The 20,437-nt window shown below is 43.4% G+C and overlaps 1 protein-coding gene across 4 annotated transcripts in view; it reads left to right on the top strand.

Moving 5' to 3' along the window:
* Nucleotides 1-12,822, top strand: part of LOC141271995 (uncharacterized) — a 70,983-nt gene extending 58,161 nt beyond the window's left edge. Inside the window, exons 6-7 of one of the 4 annotated variants that reach the window (XM_073682265.1) lie at nt 7,269-7,344; nt 10,491-12,822. In XM_073682265.1, the coding sequence (XP_073538366.1) occupies nt 7,269-7,344; nt 10,491-11,599 (1,185 nt within the window). In that variant the 3' untranslated portion in view covers nt 11,600-12,822. The remainder of the gene's footprint in view (nt 1-7,268; nt 7,345-10,490) is intronic. The other 3 variants (XM_073682266.1, XM_073682267.1, XM_073682268.1) reach the window with 3 other exon arrangements.
* The last annotated feature ends 7,615 nt before the right edge of the window (nt 12,823-20,437 follow it).

A 20,437-nucleotide genomic window follows, 5' to 3' on the forward strand; every position in this document is an offset into this window, starting at 1 on the left:
TACAAAACCATTTTTTAGGGACCACATCACATTTGAAGTCACTTTGAGGGGCCTTTATGACAGGAAATACCCAAAAGTGGCACCATTCTAAAAACTGCACCCCTGAAGGTGCTCAAAACCACATTCAAGAAGTTTATTAACCCTTCAGGTGCTTCACAGGAATTTTTGGGATGTGGGAGAAAAAATTAACATTTTTTTTTTCACAAAAATGTTACTTTAGACCCCAATTTTTTTATTTTTCGCAAGGGTATCATTAAAAAATGAACCCCAAAATTTGTTGTGCAGTACCTCCTGAGCACGCTGATAACCCATAAGTGGGGGAAATCCACTGTTTGGGCGCACGGCAGGGTTCGGAAGGGAAGGAGCGCCATTTGACTTTTTGAATGTAAAATTTGCTTGAATAATTAGCGGGCGCCATGTTGCATTTGGGGAGCCCCTGATGTGCCTAAACAGTGGAAACCCCCCACAAGTGACCCCATTTTGGAAACTAGAGCCCACAGGAAACTTATCTAGATGTGTGGTGAGCACCCTGAACCCCCAGGTGCTTCACAGAAGTTTATAACGTTGAGCCGTAAAAATAAAATTTTCACATTTTTCCAACAAAAATGTTTTTCAGCCTCCAATTTTGCATTTTCATAAAGGTAACACTAGAAATTGCACCATGCAATTTGTTGTGCAATTTCTCCTGAGTAAGCCAATACCCCATATGTGGGGGAAAACCACTGTTTGGGCGCACAGCAGGGTTCGGAAGGGAAGGAGCGCCATTTGACTTTTTGAATGTACAATTTGCTTGAATAGTTAGCGGACGCCATGTTGCGTTTGGGGAGTCCCTGATGTGCCTAAACAGTGGAAACCATCCCAAGTGACTCAATTTTGCCAACTACACCCCTCAAGGATTTTATCAAGGGGTATGGTGAACATTTTGAACCCAGAGGTAAGACGCAAAATTTGGTAACATTAGGTCATCATATTGAATAAGTTATCATTAGTCTTGAGTGCAAGTGCTCGCTACTTGAGTTTGCATCGGGTACTCGGGTATGCACCAAGTATCGCGGGTGCTCAAGTGACATGCTCGAGTCCCCGCCCGAATGTTTCACAGTTATTAGACACCCAAAAAAAAAACATGCGGGGACCGCTCGCCATATCGTCGTCATTTTTTTTTCTTTACTTCTGAAAAATCCCAACCTCAACACAAGCCTAACCCCAACAATAATACAACCCCAACCCTAACCCAAGCCTAGCCCAACCCTAACCTTAGCCTAACTCTAACCCTAGCCCAACCCAAACCCTAGCTCAACCCTAACAATAACTCAACCCTAGCCCAACCCTAACCCTAGCACAACCCTAACCCTAGCACAACACTAACCCTAACCCTAGCACATCACTAACTCTAGCACAACCCTAACCCTAGTGTTTATTTTTTAAGCAGTTCCTCGTGCGGTATAAGTGATTAGACGACTTTATTCTTTGGGTCGGTGCAATTATAGCGATACTAGATTCATATCGGGTTTTATGATTGACAGCTGTCACACACTAAAAAAACCTTTTTTTTGCAAAGACTAGTTTTTGCATCGCCATATCTTGAGAGCTATAATTTTTCCATATTTCGGCCAACAGAGTCATGTGACTTTTTTTTTGCGGGACAAGTTGACGTTTTTATTGGTACCATTTTCGGGCACGTGACATTTTTTGATTGCTTTCTATTCCGATTTTTGAGAGGCAGAATCGCTTTATTCTGAGAGCTATAACTTTTTTATTTTTCAGCCATTGGAGCTGTATGGTGGCTTGTTTTTTGTGGGACAAGATGACATTTTCAGCAGTACCATTTTTATTTACATTTGTCTTTTTGATCGCGTTTTATAACATTTTTTGTGTGGCGGTATGATGATAAAGCATCATTTTATGTTTCGTTTTTGTTTTTTTACTGTGTTCACTAAAGGGGTTAACTGGTGGCAGGGCCGGCGTCAGCACCCGGCGTAACCGGGCAAGTGGCGGGGCCCTGCACCATCAGAGGGGCCCACTCATTATCGGGGCCTGGGCAGCTTCCCCGGCATCTGTGCAGGGCCACCGGTGCTGTTCAAGCCCTGCTCTGCTTCATGCAGCAGCAGCAGTGTGCGGTCAGTGTGCTGCTGCTCCACTAATCAGGCCCAGTGCTGTCACTTTCAAGACATGGCCGCGTGCTGTGCGCAGTGCGGCTGTGTCTGTTAGTAATGACACGCAGGGGCGACACTGCACCTGTAATTGTGCTTGTCTGTCTCACCTGCCGCGTCATTACTACCAGACACAGTCGCACAGCGAGCGGCCATGTCTGAAAAGTGACAGCACTGGGCCTGATTGGTGGAGCAGCAGCACACTGACCGCACACTGCTGCATGAAGCAGAGCAAGGCTCGCACAGCACCGGCGGTCCTGCACAGATGCCGGGAACGCGGCCCTGACGGCGAGTGGGCCCCCCTGATGGTCCAGGGCCATGTGACACGCCTGAGGCCCTGCACTGCCACATGACTGAGGAGCTGGACGGGACACAGGCCAGGGGGCAGGTGAGCGAGCTTTCCCAATCCCCATATAAAAAATATTTCTTGTGTGTGTGCATGTACAATGTGAATGTCTGTGTATGTCAGTGTGTATGACTGTGTATATATATTTATGTCTGTTTTATATGTGTTTTTAAGAATGTGTTCAAATATGTATGTGTATGTATCTGTGCGTGTCTGCGTATTGTGTGTGTATATCTGTCTACCATGTTCATGTGTGTATGTGTGTGCATGCCTGCGTACCGTGTGCATGCGCATGTCTGTGCGCTGTGTGCATGTCTGCGTATAGTGTGCGTGTCTGCATATTGTGTGCGTGTCTGCGTATTGTGTGTGTGTGTCTGCATATTATGTGTGCGTGTCTGCGTATATTGTGTGTGTGTCTGCGTATTGTGTGTGTCTGCATATTGTCTGTGTGTCTGCGTATTGTGTGTGTGTGCATGTCTGCATATTGTGTGTGTGTGTCTGCGTATTGTGTGTGTGTCTGCGTATTGTGTGTGTGTCTGCGTATTGTGTGTGTCTGCATATTGTGTGTGCGTGTCTGCATACTGTGTGTGCGTGCGTACTGTGTGTGCGTGCGTACTGTGTGTGCATGTCTGCGTAGTGTGTGTGCATGCATGTCTGCGTACTGTGTGTGTGTGCGTGCATGTCTGCGTACTGTGTGTGCGTGCATGTCTGCATACTGTGTGTACGTGCATGTCTGCGTACTGTGTGTGTGTGCATATCTGCGTACTGTGTGTGCGTGCATATCTGCGTACTGTGTGTGCGTGCATGTCTGCGTACTGTGTGTGTGCATGTCTGCGTACTGTGTGTGCATGCATATCTGCGTACTGTGTGTGTGTGCATGTCTGCGTACTGTGTGTGCGTGCATGTCTGCGTAATGTGTGCGTGCATGTCTGCGTACTGTGTGTGTGTAAGGTGCCCCAGCGAGGTAGTCGTGGGCGAGCTGTAGCTCCCTCTCGCTATGGCACCCTACAGACAATACGTGTCCTCCCTCTGAAGTGTGGCTGTGTACGTAGTGCTCTTCACTTACTTCAAGCCATCCGATCGCGGCTGTCTCCAGGCATTTTTCTTCTGGGACCAGGGCAGCAATAATTTCAGAGTACACGAGGTTCTTAACCAGAACTTGGACTTTACTTGGGGAAGAGGAATATGTACAATATTTACAGGCAGATATAATGGATAAGGCCCGACAGGTTATCATCTCTCTCACAGGTGCTGGTAACTCCTTCAGCCCTGGTTCCCTCTTTAAGCGAAGCATCTCCGTGACTCTATCTCTAGCCCGACAGAGACTCTTCTGTAACACCAACAGTGATCTGGATCTGATATCTCCCCCACGTCTTAGCCTGGAGTCCTATTTAACTTCCTCTGCTTCCTGCAGACTAGAAGTGCCCCGGGTCCTCAATACTTCTCTGTTGAGTTTCTCCGGCCAGCTTACAGGACTCTTGCTCTTGCGTAGGGAGGCTTTCACACTGGTGATCCCACTGTCTGAGGGTATGGAGCTCCCGTCTACCCTAGCAGCCACTTATATTCAGGCTGCCCGCACGATTCCCCATACTGTCTCTTAATGAAGAATCACTTCCTGATTCTGGAAACTAAACAGAGATTTTCCTAATGTGCCCACCCTCAGTGAGCTGTCATCACACAACATTAACTCATCCCTGTCTGTAACACTGCTAGCAGACTCAACCTGACATCTGCACCCAGGACAGTGGCATCTTGTGGCTGTTTACAGGTACTGCAGCCCACAATGAATTATGCCAGGAACAAGCTCTATATCACTCAAGGCTTGATCCGAGCACTAAGTTCCCCCTCTTCTCTACTGACTGGACCACTGAAGCTAACCCCTTAGCTTGGCCTACCACAGTTCAGAGAGGATTAACTAAGGGAACATTTTCCTTAACTACTTCAGTGCCTAGGGAAGGCTACATCCTTCCCCACTATTACATGTGCATGCATGTCTGCGTACTGTGTGTGCGTGCATGTCTGCGTACTTTGTGTGCGTGCATGTCTGCGTACTGTGTGTGCGTGCATGTCTGCGTACTGTGTGTGCGTGCATGTCTGCGTACTGTGTGTGCGTGCATGTTTGCATATGTGAAGAATGAGGGGGCAGGCTGGGCCCTGTGTTGTGTACCTATATTTCTCCGCTGTATCTGTGCATCATGAATCGTGGTATGTGCTAAAGGGGCCCACTGAGACTCTTTCGACCGGGGCCCACAAAAACCTGGAGCCGGCCCTGACTGGTGGGACAGTTTTATAGGTCAGGTCGTTCCGGACGCGGCTATACCATATGTGTGTACTTTTATTGGTTTATTTTTTTTTCATAAGGTTATTTATTTATGGGTACAATATACATATATTTTTTTATTATTATTTTAATTTTTTTAAATATTTTTACAACTTTTTTTTTATATTTTTTTTCACTTTTTGATCTTTTACACATTTTCACACTATGGGACTTTCACTTTTTGCAGCCTGATCGGCTGTATAGCACTGGAATGCAGCACCATCCCTGTGCTATACAGCCTGTCAGCGCTGCACAGGGAGAAGTTACTTTGGTCTCACACTGCGCATGACCAAAGTAACTTCCTGCCTCCTGGTGACCAGGATGTTGTCATGATGACATCGGGTTACCATGACAACAACCGGGACCGGACTTAGACGCCGCAGGACGCCGGCAGAGAAGGTAAGTATCGCGCTTACGTCCTCTTGTCACCGGAATGATGCGATCGATTTTGTTCGCAGCATTTCGGGGGTTAATGCGCAGGGAGTGGTGCGGGACCACTCCCTGCACATAGCACCGGGTGTCAGCTGTGACAATCAGCTGACACCTGGCGGCGTACTAATACGTATCTGGCCCATAAGGGCCAGGGCACAGATACGTATTAGTACGCCTTGGGCCGGAAAGGGGTTGAACCGTTACATTAGGAGTGAGGTCCCTGTTAACAAGCTTACAATCTAAAAGGAAATGGAGGGTGACACCTTACGGATCATCATACCTCATACATTTGTGGTCAGTACCTGGGCCATCACAGATCAGTGCTTCCTAATGGAGCATAGTTTTTATGGCAGAGTCATTTTCCATTTCCAGAGTTTCCTGCAAAGTGTAAGCTCTTATGGTCAGCAGGGTCATCACATATTTTCTGTAAAGTGTAAGCTCTTATGGTCAATGGGGTACTATGTGACTCTTTTGGAGAGTATAAGTTTTATGGTCAGCAGGGTATTCTCTCCCCCCTGTAGAGTGTAAGCTCTTATGGTCAGTGGTGTTTTTTCTTCTCTCCCACTCGTGTATTTTCTGTAGAATTGCAAGCCTTCCAGTATTGATATTCACACAAATTTATTCACCGCAAATCAAGTTTTTTCTGAAAATTCGGTGAAGTCAAATTTGAAAAGATCCACTTGGCTATAGTAGGAGATTACTACTATTTGTATAGGTTGGTCACTCAAAGAATCTAAGTAAACCATCATCTGTCATGTTGTAGTAAGGAAAAATCTGCTACATGCATGGGGGAAAATTGAAACCCCGACATAATGTTTCACATGATGCTTCGAAACTGCCCGCCAGATAATTTGAAAGTGCCATTACCGCACAGACCTTTGGCTTCTGCAAGTGAGATAGCTTAAGTTTGGGTCGTGAAGAGCACCAGATAAAAGTGGTCAACAGGGAATGGAGCACATTGACAAAACCCTTTTAGAAAATATAAGCATTTGGCTGTGGAACCATCTTTGTTTGCTTTATACAACCGACCACATAAAGCAGTAGTTTGACCTAGGTATTAAGTATGGATATAGCTAGGTTGATAAGTGCAGTCAAGTTCTTCTCCTGAAACAACGTGATCTTTATTCATGTAAATTCCTAAATATTTTAATGAGGACACTAACAGTAGTGCCTGAGGAATATTATAAGGAAGGGGAATAACTGCATGAGAATTGGATAGCAACATTAACATATATGGACAGGGGGTGAAATAAGTATTGAACATGTCACTAATTTTCTAAGTAAATATATTTCTAAGGTGCTATTAACATGAGATTCTCATTTTCTTCAAGCAGTGTGAATCCATGCACCCTTACTGTTAAGGATCAAAATTTCAAATTTCAGGCAGGAGGAAGTGGAGTAATGGTGTGAAGAATTTTTTCTTAGCATAGCCTGGTCCTTCAATATCTCTGAATGGATGTTTGGACACTATGGCTTACCTTAGCATTTTGGCCAACCAAGTTCATCCTTTCGTGGCAGCAGTTTACCTTAAGGTAGAAGGACAATGCACCATGTCACAATGGTACAATAGTCATGGATTCCTTCAAGGACATGGCAGCAGGGTTTTCTTGCTTCCCCAGCCTTCACAGTCTCCTAAAGTTAATCCTCTAGAGAATTTCTGGGACGAGGTAGAATTGGTTGTTCAGGCCATGTCAGGACCTCCATTTAATTTGCTGCAAGCTATCCTGTCGGCATGGGTCAATAGTCCTGCAGAACTACTTCACGTAGTGGATTCTGACAAATTTATTGCTGAGGTTCTGAGGGCCAAAGGTGATCCAACACAATAACAAAGGGGTTTCTCTAATAAGTTGGCCATTCAGTGTATGCTTGGATTTACAGGTTGGATTTATACAGGAGATCTGCAGCTATGTGATAACTGCATTTGTCATTTTTGGTCGTCTTGTTAACTTATGATCTTTTCTGCTCTAAATCATTTCACACAACTTCTCCATCTGTCTATGACTTTTACACTTTGTTTCAGGATAAAGATCTGACCCATATTAATACAGGGATATATGTGAGGGGTGATGAGCAGTGTAAAGAGGAGATTCTTACAGGTGAGTAGTGACCACTAAATGCAAAAATGTTACTCAGTTATTGGTTGGTACAATTATGACTTGAATTTTTAGGGTTTTGGGGGGGAATTTTATGCTTAAAGATTCAGCACTTTAACTAAAAACACACTTTTTTCCACTATCTTTTATGGTCAGCTCTTCGCTTCTGACCTGCTGCAGAGGCGAAACATCTGTATTCACAATGCCATCCATGTGTCATCTGAGTGCTGTATGTTCTTCACTGAACAGTTGATATAAGAAGCTTTGAAAAACCTCTATATTTCTTTAAATGTTTTGAGACCTATGGCTCAGTTCAGTTTCTGAAGTCCTATAGATTTGCATCTTATACCGGTCTGGCAGTGCATGGGCGAGATTATGCTAAACAATCTTAGAAAGTGAAGAAGGAAGGGGGAGCAGAGTTTGAGTTTCGCTAGTTCATGAGAAATCAAGACAATGTGACCAGCACCCAGAGGAAAAAGTTTGAACATGAAAGAGGTGAAAAAGTAAACAACTGGGACGTTTTCTGATGAGAAAGAAAGCTCAATGCACAATGACAGATAAGTGTAACTTTATTAACTGTAGTAACTTGAGCCGACCATACACATTAAATGGCTGGCGGACGAGTCTCCCAAACACAGCAGCATTCGCTTGGCGGAGAGCTCCTGTGTTCTCTGTGAGAAAACCACCGGCTATAGGTCGACTGGCAGGCTTATCTTTTGGAGAACAATGTGATCGGCAGTCCAAAATAGGACATACCTAATCGACATATCCATTAACATTAGACGATCAGCCGAACCCGCCAATATCTGGGGGTTCAGTCAACATCAGTCTAATGTGTACGGGGGCCTTTAGTCACATTGTATGTTTATTTTTTTTTTCTACAGAGGTGTCCATAGCCTTTAAGGTACAGTAAGTACAGTTAAAACCAGAAGTTTACGTACACTATATAAAAAGACACACATGCATGTTTTTCTCAATATCTGACATGAAATCAGAATAAACTTTTCCTGTTTTAGGTTAATTAGGATTACCATAATTTTTAATATTTGCCAAATGCCAGAATAATGAGAGAGAGAGAATGTTTTAAGGCATTTTTATTACTTACTGCAAAGTCAAAAGTTTACATACACTAAGATTACTATGCCTTTAAACAATTCTGGACTGCCTATATGATGATGTCATGTATTTGGAAGCTTCTGAGTTTTTTTGGCAACATCTGAGTTAATTAGAGACACCCGTGTGGATGTATTTTAATGCACACCTAAAACACACTGTTTCTTTGTGTAGCATCATGGGAAAGTCTAAAAAAATCTGCCAAGATATCAGGGAGAGAATTGTGGATTTGCACAAGCCTGGCTCATCCTTGGGTACAATTTCAAAATACCTGAAAGTGCCTCATTCATCTGTACAAACAATTATACACAAGTACAAACAAAATGGGAATGTCCAGCCATCATACCACTCAGGAAGGCGATGGGTTCTGTGTCCCAGAGATGAACGTGCTTTGGTTTGACATGTGCATATCAACCCAAGGACAAAAGCAAAAGACCTTGTGAAGATGATGACGGAAGCTGATAAGATTGTGTCAATATCCATAGTGAAACGAGTACTGTATCAACCTGGGCTGAAAGGCCACTCTGCCAGGAAGAAGCCATTACTACAAAAGAAACATAAAAAAAGCCAGATTAATGTTTGCAAATGCACACAGGAACAAAGACCTTAATTTTTAGAGACATGTCCTGTGGTCTGATGAAACTGAAATTTAACTTTTTGGGCATAATGCCCATCGTTACGTTTGGAGGAAAAAGGGAGAAGCTTGGAAGCCTAAAGACACCATCCCAACTGTGAAACACGGGGGAGGCAGCATCATGTTGTGGGGTTGTTTTGCTGCAGGGGTAACGGGTGCAGTTCACAAAATAGATGGCATCATGAGAAAAGAAGATTATGTGGCAATACTGAAGCAACATCTCAAGACATCAGCCAGGAACTTAAAGCTTGGGCGGAAATGGGTCTTCCAAATGGACAATGACCCAAAGCATACTGCCAAAATTGTAACAAAGTCGCTTAAGGATAACAAAGTCAATGTTTTGGAGTGGCCATCACAAAGCCCTGATCTCAATCCTATTGAAAATTTATGGGCAAAGCTGAAAAGGCAGGTGCGAGCAAGGCGACCTACAAACCTGGATCAGTTAAACCAGTTTTGTCAGGGGGAATGGGCCCAAATTCCGACCAACTATTGTGAGAAGCTAGTGGAAGGAAATCTCAAATGTTTGATCCAAGTCATTCAGTTTAAGGGCAATTGTATCAAATACTAATGACATGTATGTAAACTTTAGACTTTGCAGTAAGTAATAAAAATGCCTTAAAACATTCTCTCTCTCATTATTCTGCCATATGACAAATATTAAAAATTATGGTAATCCTAATTGACCTAAAACAGGAAAGGTTTATTCTGCTTTCATGTCAGATATTGAGAAAAACATGCATATGTGTCTTTTTATATAGTGTATATAAACTTCTGGTTTCAACTGTAGATGATCTATGGAAAAAACAGGGACCGGCAACCATGTCATGCAGAGGACACTGCTACACACACTTTTTCTGATCCTTCGATTGTCCCATTTTTGTATATTTGTGATGAAAGATAACATTGCTGTTGGCTTTCATAACATATAAATAAGTGGTAAAGAACTTTCTTTCTTATATCAATTGGTTAGATATACTGAGAAAATACAAAACCCGAAATTTGCTACACAGCCATGGCTTTTTGTACATGACTATACTGCTCCTCCTATGTTCCCTGCTGTGTGATAGACTTCATGTAGCTGTCGGGGACATCAACTAATAGCACTGACTTACCCTCTGCTTTATGAGTCTCTACTAAACATGTTACTGGAACCAATTGTTAACAAGCACAGTGAAATATGTACATGTGGAGAAGATGACTTCAAAAGAGAAGTGAGAGAGCACAACCTGGTATCTTAATATCATAATTTCCTAGTCCTTGGTTTGTGGTTTATTGTCTTGGTCTATAATTGAATTGTATTACAATTTGTTGGGAAATTTCATAAAATATAGAATATAAATATTAATAGAATTTCAATGCAGTGTTATTGAAAAAAATATTAAATCAGTTTTATTCTTGGCAGATGACTGTACCAAAAGCTCAAATGGAAACTTGATATTTTCAGATTTTACAGCAGATAATCATGGTATCTCAACAGATACATGTGAAGAGCATGCTGTTATCCAAGATAAACCTCCTGTCCTTCACAGCAAAAATCTATCATCTGAACCTTTTCAAGAGGTCCTTTCTTCTGCTTCATCAAAGACCAATGTGCAAAACAAATGTCACAGAAGAGCTGTTGAACATCAATTACCTCATGTAGGGGAGAAGCCATACTCATGTTCAGAATGTGGAAAATGTTTTACACAGAAATCAGATTTTCTTAGGCATCAAAGAAGTCACACAGGGGAGAAACCGTTTTCATGTTCAGAGTGTGACAAATGTTTTACAGAGAAATCAGATTTTGTTGTACATCAGAGAATTCACAAAGGGGAAAAGTTGTTTTCTTGTTCAGAATGTGGGAAATGTTTTAATCGGAAAACAAACCTTGTTGCGCATCAGAGAATTCACACAGGAGAAAATCCATATTCATGTTCAGAATGTGGGAAATGTTTTAATCAAAAAACAAATCTTGTTACTCATCAAAGAATTCACACAGAGGAGAAGAGATTTTCATGTTCAGAATGTGGGAAATGTTTTAATCAGAAGGCAAATCTTGTTTCTCATCAGAGAAGGCATACAGGAGAGAAGATAGGTCACACAGGAGAGAAGTTATTTTTATGTTCAGAATGTGGAAAATGTTTTTATCATCACCATGTTTTTGTTAGACATCAGACAATTCACACAGGGGACAAGCCATATTCATGTTCAGAGTGTGGAAAATGTTACAGCGAGAAATACAAACTTGTTACACATCAGAGAATTCACACAGGGGAGAAGCCATATTCATGTTCAGAATGTGGAAAACATTATAGGGAAAAATACAAACTTGTTATACATCAGAGAAATCACACAGGGGAGAAGCCATTTTTATGTTCAGAATGTGGGAAATGTTTTACAGAGAAGACAGATCTTATTAGACATCAGAGAATTCACACAGGAGAGAAGCCATTTTTCTGTTCAAATTGTGGAAAATGTTTTAATCGGAAAATAAATCTTGTTAGACATGAGAGAACTCACATAGCAAAGTAGCCATTATTTTTTTGTTTTTTATTAATAACTTGTACAAGAAAAAATACAAGGTATAGTAAAGTTACATGTCTACAGGAGAAAGGATACACAACTGAAAATGGTAAATGCGTTTTAAAAATGTATACGTTAAGAATTGTAACCATTTGTTATTCGAAAAGCAATGAGAATCAAAATAATACACCTGTGTAGAAACCAGATGTCTAAAATTTTTAACATTTTATACAGTGTATAACTTTCTTCCATCAGATTTGACATTAGCCATGGAGATAAGCTGCTATAAATTATCAGGACAGTTGCCAAGTAACTATTCAATATCCGCCTTGTCTCCTCTAACTTATTTAGATAAGACCAGGTGCCCCATAGCAGAGGCACTAATTGGGCTCCCACCCCCCAAAACAGAAAAACAATTATTGTCAAGGTAGGTGTATAGGTTCATTCATGGAAGGTCCTACCTTCCAACTTTTAAAGACGGAAGTGGGAAATGTATTGTGGCACCACAGAAATAATGTACCTGCCGATGCCCCTCAGAGTCCCCACCTACTACAATACCCCTTATATGGTGTCCACACAGTATGAGGCCCCCAAAGATGCCACCTACATGGAAGGATTGCTCCACAGTTAATTCCCTGACACATTTTGCTCCTATAGTACTGACCCACATGTGCAGTTTGATGTCTTCCATGGTGCATTCCCCCACACAATATAATGTTCCTAGAGTGGAAGCCTCCATAATTCCCTCACACAGGTTATATTGCCCCGAAAATATAGTATTAGGCCCAAAAAGTATGAGGATGCCACAGTTTCCCCAATATAGAACGATGCCGTCTCCATTCTCCCCAATACTGTATGATACCCCAAAGTGGCTCGATTACAGTATAATGGTTCCATTATGCCCCATAATACAGTATTGTGCTCCTCCTCCCCAACAGAAAAATGCATTGACACAGTAATAAAAAAAAGTATCTAGCACAATTTTCACGATGTGCTGCTCCAGTCTGTGCTGGGTGCGAAATGCACTTTTTGCTGTGTAAGTCAGACACACAGGGTAAATGGTGGAGCAAGGAGCTGATGGCTCTCTGCCTTACCATTGTATTCAACTGTATCTGCATAAAGTATACAACTGAGATGAAAACCCTGGAAAATCAAAGTTTCCTTGGCAAATGTCCCGTTATATACAGAAGTGTCTGCTCACGCCTGATGTCAGATTCAGTGGAAGAGAGCAGCGTTGGACAATCGCTTCCAAAGTTGTTACCAATCATTATTAAACTTCTGATTGTAAAACTTGTGTTTGGATCTATATGTCCTCATTATTTAGCTGTGAAGATATTGCCTATGGAGCTGTGTGAATACGGGTAGATTTTGTATGGAAATAGTGAAGGAAGAATTACATAGTGCATAGAACGGTTCAAAAGAGATGATTTGCAATGTGAATCTGTTTTCTGTTAGTCCTGTCAGTGTCACAAAACAAGAGGGAAATCTTCACCCGCTGATAGGACAGGTGGAAATTTGAATTGATATCTAAGCACTATATAAGGTGACCCTAACTTAAGCCCTTTGTGAATCTTACACTTTTATTATCAGGCAAAGAATATTATAGGGAGGAAACCATCTTCTACTGATGGGACTATTGTAAAATAGATTTACATCTTAAATGATCAGCACAACATGTGAGAGTGTAGCAAGTGTCATGACCGCAGGTGGCGCACATGGTTCATGGACCCACTGTGCCACATGGTCTGGGCTTACCTAGGAAGGGGAGTAGCTAAGCGGCTACCTGGTGTTCACCTGAGCTCCTGTTGGTAGAGTCAGGCTTGAGCTGCAGGCAGCCGCTAGGTACCACTCCTAGTGAGTCCCCGATACCGCAGCTGCTGACCCCAAGGATCAGGTATGCTGACAAAGGCTTGGGCTCCATTCAGACTATGCAGGTTCTGGATTCTCAGGCAAAGCGATACCGACACGGGAAGACCAACTGCACAGATCTCAAAATTGACTTCCAAGGAGAATCTCTGCTGTAGATCTTTCACAAAGTCTTACACTGAGTGGAGAGAATAGTAATAGAGGTCGAGTAGCATACAGCAATACTTGATCAGGAGGTTCTAGGCCTAGAGAATCTTACTAAATTCCTGAAATGTATCTCTAAAAATAGTTTTTTTAAAGCAGTGACTATCGTATGTCTTATTCCAGAATTTGAAGCTCGTTCTTACCCTTTACAGAAATTTAGCTAAAGTGATTTACTTCAAAGATTCAGTGATGACCACAATTTGTATCTCTCATTTCTGTTTTATGATGCTAATACCCTCTTTAGACAAAAAGAGGATTGGAACTTTAGTGCTACCTATTGGAAGTAGCAATCCTAAAAGTCAATATCCACCTTATAAAGGGCCTCACCACATGACTTAGCATAAGGAGCCATCTCCATTTTCAGACACGTGGTGTTTGCACCTCATCAGTGCAGAGTAGGAAATAACTGTTGTGGTTGGGTTAGAGACCTCTAACAGGGGTCCTAAGGGATAACATTGCTCTTTGTGGATAGTGCCAAGTCGGATAAGGAGTTTTTACTAAGAATTTTTACAACATTTACAACAAAAAATTCAAGCTGTGAAGGTAATACAATTTGAGATGAATATTCACAAGAAAAGTACAATTCAAGAATAACGGGAATAAAACCAAAAATAGAAAGTAGGCAGAGGCCGGTTTGTCAGTTCCTCTCCATATTGTGGGATTGGGAGTGAAGAAAGGTTGACGGCGAAGTAGAATATATTCTGGCATTTTATATTCGAACAGTTGATCCTGAACATTTGACACATAGCAATAATGTAAAGATTAAATGTTTTAGTTAAATGGCTTGGCCACTAATTTATAAGTCCCTTTCATGTAAACTGCCACAGATGGGCTCTTTTTTACATACCTTGCTTTCAAAAATACTTCTGTAACCGGAGAATCTCCTGGTTTCCTGTGATGTTACGTCAGATTCTCCCTGAGTTCATGGCTCTGGAATCTGATGCGACTTCACAATTAATATGACTTTTTCATGCAAGTGGATGGGCAGTGCTCTATTTACCAGAATCACAGAATGCCACAGACACAGCTCTCCCTGACACATTTCTCACTCCAGAGTTCTACCTTGTATCTGTAAGAATACAACACAGTGTTTGTGTGCATATATGTCTTATCTTTCTACCTATATTTATACTGTTACACACGTGGTTGTGGAACCACTGTGCCATGGTCCGGGGACAGCCTGAAGGGGCATAACTAAGCGACCAACTGGTTCTTCACTTCCCCCTGATGGAGTGGTTAAACTTGAACCCAGGTGGACGCCAGGTGCTACTCCTGCACAGACCCTGTAGCCGCAGCAGTTGACCCCCAAAGGGGCAGGAGAGCAGGACCGGCCAGGAACTGGTAAGCAGGAGGACGTGCTGCTGCTTAAAAAGAACAGGTTCTGGATCAGGAACGGACAGGATAGTTTCAGGAACACAGGGCAGACTCGAGAGCACGGTCGCAGGTGTAGGTTCTGACTGGACAGGTGAGGGTAGCGGTATAGTACAAAGCAGATCAGGCTCAGGACTAGGTATAGCCTGGACAGGCTAAGAAACAAGTTACAGTGGATTGGGCAGGACGAAAATCAGACAGGGTCTGGTAGACAGGATCAGATTCAGGGAGCACAGGTACAGGGACTTTACAACTAGGTAGCAGGATAGCACACTGATACTAATTTTGCTAAGGCACCTCCCTATAGAGGAAGGTGCCTTAAATAGTTGATGTCTCTCAGACAATGGCTAGGGACATTTTCAGAAGCGCATGGCCCTTTTTAAGAAGCCAGAAGTGCGCACCCTAAGCATTCTCCCAGGAGACTTGCATGCCACGCGCAGGCCCTGAGAGGAAGCAGATGTGGTGGGGGCCAGAACAGAGAGGGTGAGTAAACTCCTGCTGGGAGGAGGGAGAGGGAATGTGCAGGGATGCCGGTGCTGTCATTACAGTACCTTCCCTTTATGCCCCCTCTTCTTCAAGCCTGCAAGGAATTTCTGTAGACTAAGTGGGGCATGAATATTTTCCTTGGGTTCCCTGGATCTTTCTTCAGGTCCAAATCCCTTTCAATATACTAATAAAAAGTTTTTTCCTTACTTCAAGGCTAAGATATTCTTCAATTGAATAGCTATGATCTGCTTAACAAACGGCAGAAAATTTTCCTCAGTATTAACAACATATAACAGCCATGAGGTATCTCTTAAAATATAACCTTTAATAAATCTCTAAAAGGAGAGTATAAAATAAATACCTCCAAAATCTGATACCAGTCCTTAATTACATCTTATATCCAAATTGACAAGTATTACCTCTCAAGATATACCAAACAAGAGGCAAATAATGCCAAAAAAAACCAAGATTATTCTAAAACATTTAATCTAAACAGCCCTATTAGAATGTAAACATATGACCTCCAAAAGGCCAATAATTTCCAACCAATCTTGGTCAGTAAATGAAAAAAATACAGTGTTATCAAATATTAGAACTGCTACTGCCCCAGAAGAGGAAGCATCTACCTCCAGAGAGAATGGTTTGTTTATTTCCGGTCGATGTAGTACTGGAGTGGAGGAAAAGGCCTGTTTCAGTGAGAGAAAAGTGTTCTCAGCCTGTGGAGTCCATACCTTTGGATTAACACCCTTATGGACCATAGCAGAAATGAAAGCAGTCCGGGATGAGAGATGCGGAATGAATTGTCGGTAATAATTGCTGAATCCTAGGAATCGCTGGAAAGCTTGAACGAACGAAGGGCGCGGCCACTTGAAAATAGAAAACATTTTCTCCGGATCCATCTTTAAGTCCATGTCTGAGATGATATAACCTAGGAAAGGCGGAGAAGATTGTGCAAAACTTTTTCAAATTTAGCATACAGGCAATTGTCCCTAAGTCACTGCAGGACTTGGCGAATGTTAAGTCTATGAGAGGACAAATTTGAAGAGAAGACCAAGATATTGTCCAGATAATCCATGACATAAGTATAGAGGAGATTGCGGTAGATGTCATTCACGAATTATTCGAAGACAGCTGGGGCATTGCTCAGCCCAAACTGCATAACTAGGTACTCATGACTGTCCCGGGTATTGAAAGCCATCTTCCATTTCACCCTGGAGGGGCGTAACTAAACAACAACCTGGTTCTTCACAAGGGCCACTGATGGAGTAGTTATACTTGAACCCAGGTGGACGCAAGGTGCCACTCCAGGACAGGTCCCAGAGCTGCAGCAGCTTACCCCCAAAGGGGCAAGCAAACAGGACCGGCCTGGAATATAGGTTCAGGGTCACAAGTGCAGGTTCAGACTGGACTGGTGAGGGTAGCTTGTAGGTGTGGACAAAGCGGATCAGGCTCAGGACTAGGTAGAGGCAATACAGGCTCAAGAACAGGTTACAGTGGAACTGGCAGGATCAAGATCAGACAGGATCAGATTCAGGGAGCACAGGTACAGGGACCTTAGAATTAGGTAGCAGGATAGAACACATATACTAATGTTACTAAAACACCTGCCTATTGGGGAGGGTGCCTTAAATAGCTGATGTTTCCCAGCCATTGGCACGGCCCCTTTAAGAAGCAGGAAGCACGCTCGCACCTGCCCTAAGCATCCGTCCAAGAGACCTGCATGGCTTGCGCAGGCCCTAGGAGTAAGCAGACGCAGCAGGGACTGGAACAGAGAGGGCGAGTACATGTTGGCGTCCCTGCTGGGAGGAGGGAGTGGTAACATGCAGGGACGCCGGCGCTGTCTTTAAATGCATATACAGTGGGGAAAATAAGATTAGATACACTGCCGATTTTGCAAGTTTTCTCACCTACAAAGAATGGAGAGTACTTTAATTTTTATCGTAGGTACACTTCACCTGTGAGAGAAAGAATCTAAAAATAAAAAAACAGAAAATCACATTGTATGAGTTTGAAAAAATTAAATTGCATTTTATTGCATGAAAGCAGTATTTGATCACCTACCAACCAGCAAGACTTCTGGGTCTCACAGACCTGCTAGTTTTTCTTTAAGAAGTCCTCCTACTGTGCACCCATTACCTGTATTAATTGCACCTGTTTGAACTTGTTACCTGTATAAAAGACACCTGTCCACACACTCAATCACACTCCAACCTCTCCACCATGGCCATGTCCAAAGAGTTGTCTAAGGATACTAGGGACAAAATTGTAGATCTGCACAAGGCTGGGATGAGCTGCAGGACAATAGGCAAGCAGCTTGTTGAGAAGGCAACAACTGTTGGCACAATTATTAGAAAATGGAAAAAACACAAGATGACTGTCAATCTTCCTTGGTCTGGGGTTCCATGCAAGATCTCACCTCACCCATTTGAAGTTCGCCAATGACCATCTGGATGATCTAGAGGAGGTATGGGAGAAGGTCATGTGGTCATATGAGACCAAAATAGGACTTTTTGATATCAACTCCACTTGCTGTGTTTGGAGGAAGAAGAAGGATGAGTACAACCCCCAGAACACTGTCCCAACTGTGAAGCATGGTGGGGGACATCATACTTTGGGGGTGCTTTTCTGCAAAGGGAACTGGACGACTGCACCGTATTGAAGGGAGGATCGATGGGGTCACGTGTCACGAGATTTTGGCCAACAACCTTCTTCCCTCAGTACGAGCATTGAAGACGAGTTATGGCTGGGTCTTCAAGCATGAGAATGACCCAATACACACAACCAGGGCAACTAAGGAGTGGCTCCATAAGAAGCATGTCAAGGTCCTGGAGTGGCCTAGCCAGTCTCCAGACCTGAACCCAATAGAAAATCTTTGGAGGGAGCTGAAACTCAATATTGCCCAGCGACAGACCCAAAACCTGAAAGACATGGAGGAGATCTGTATGGAGGAGTGGGCCAAAATTCCTGCTGCAGTGTATACAAACTTGGTCAAGAACTACCGATGAGCGAACCTTTCAAGGTTCGATTCGGTTCCGTTTGACGAATTTCCCAATGTTCGCTGAAAAGTTCGTAGACAATATCCGAATCCCATAGTATTCAATGGGAGGCAAAACCAAATGCATATACAACACCTTCAAAGGGGCCCAAAAGCTGCCAAGATAGCTCAAATTAGGGGCAGACACCAGGGAGAGTGGCATCAATTGACTCAGAGTATAAACAGTATAATTATTATTTATTATTATAGTGCCATTTATTCCATGGCATTTTACATGTGAAAAGGGGTATACATAGCAAACAACAAGTATAATAATCATGAACGAGTCACCGACTGGTACAGGAGGAGAGAGAACCCTGCCTGCAAGGGCTCACAATCTACAAGGGATGGGTGGGGATACAGTAGGTACAGTAGGTGAGGGTAGAGCTGGTCATGCAGCGGTATGGTGGAGCGAGGGTTACTGCAGGTTGTACGCTTGTTGGAAGAGGTAGGTCTTCAGGTTCCCTTTGAAGGTTTCCACGGCAGACGAGAGTCTGATATGTTGGGGTAGAGAGTTCCAGAGTAGGGAGATGCACGGGACAAATCTTGTATGCGATTGTGGGAAGAGGAGATAAGAGAGGAGTACAGAAAGAGATCTTGTGAGGATCAGGTGTTGCATGCAGATAAGTACCGGGAGACTAGGTCACAGATGTATGGAGGATGCCAAAGTTATGGTGTTGAACTGGAGTCTCTGGGCAATGGTGAGCCAGTGCAGGGATTGACAGAGGGGAGAACCAGGGGAATAGCGGGGTGACAAGCGGATTCGTCAGCCAGCAGAGTTTAGCATAAATTTGAGGGGTGCAAGCGTGTTAAAAGGGAGGCCACAGAGCAGGAGGTTGCAGTAGTCGAAATCAGGCAGTGTTTAAATTAATATTCCATTGAGATTGCAATCACACAGCTCAAGAGTTGTGGACAACTATCCAGGCTGATTTTGAGCAATGGCTGTCTCCACTGAACCTGGAGCCAGGGAAGGACATGTGCAATAACATTGCAAAGCTGGTGGTGTGCCTACCCTGGGGCAACCTCACACATGTCCCTTGCATGGCTCATGTCCATAACCTGGTGGTACAGCTATTTCTCCATCACTATCCTGGTCTGGATGCGCTGCTACAGAAACCATGATCGCTATGTGCTCACTTCCGCCATTCGCACCCCAAGGGTCATCGACTTGCATCGCTACAGAGATCTTTCGGCCTACTGGTTGATATGCAATGTGCCAAAATGGTGGAATTCAACTCTGCGCATGTTGCAGCAGCGACGAGCTCTGGTGCAATATGTCATTTAGCATAGCCTGGGTGTCACGCTAGGTGTGGGAAAGACTTAGTTCAACACAGAGGGAAGAGGAAAAGGGAGCCCAAACAATAGGGAAAGGGGGAAGTGGAGACCTAGTCTGAACTAGTGTCACACTGTCTCAACCAACGTCCCAATATTGGCTCTGCGCCAATCACCAGCGCGTGCCTTGCCCTGACTTTCCCTGGTGTATGGCTAAGGCTAGGGATGGCAGGAGATGAGCACTAGTCGATCTCCGCTAAACTCTATAGACAACAAGGGTAGACAAACAGGGGGAGATTGCTTTACTTTAGACGACTCCGGACAAAAGCCAACTCGGCCTCAAGCTCCAGAGAGGATGAAGTACTGCTCTAGCTAAGCCTTCACAAGTAGAAATTAATAACCGGCACCTCCCTCTCAGATACACCAGGTATATATACACCCAGACCAGGAGCTAATTAGCAAGAGGGAGGTAGCCGCTGGGGCCTAGAGATAGCCAGCCTCTAAGCAGATGTTTGTAATGCCAAATGTAGAGATCTCCTGCAAACAACCGCAGGGCGACTGTCTGTCACCTCTGATACACCAGTGACACTGGGCCAACTCAGTACAAACAGTGC

Source organism: Phyllobates terribilis, unplaced genomic scaffold, assembly GCF_046119375.1.
Source record: "Phyllobates terribilis strain yellow unplaced genomic scaffold, ASM4611937v1 Scaffold_5__5_contigs__length_657084704, whole genome shotgun sequence".
In the NCBI taxonomy this organism is placed as follows: domain Eukaryota; kingdom Metazoa; phylum Chordata; class Amphibia; order Anura; family Dendrobatidae; genus Phyllobates; species Phyllobates terribilis.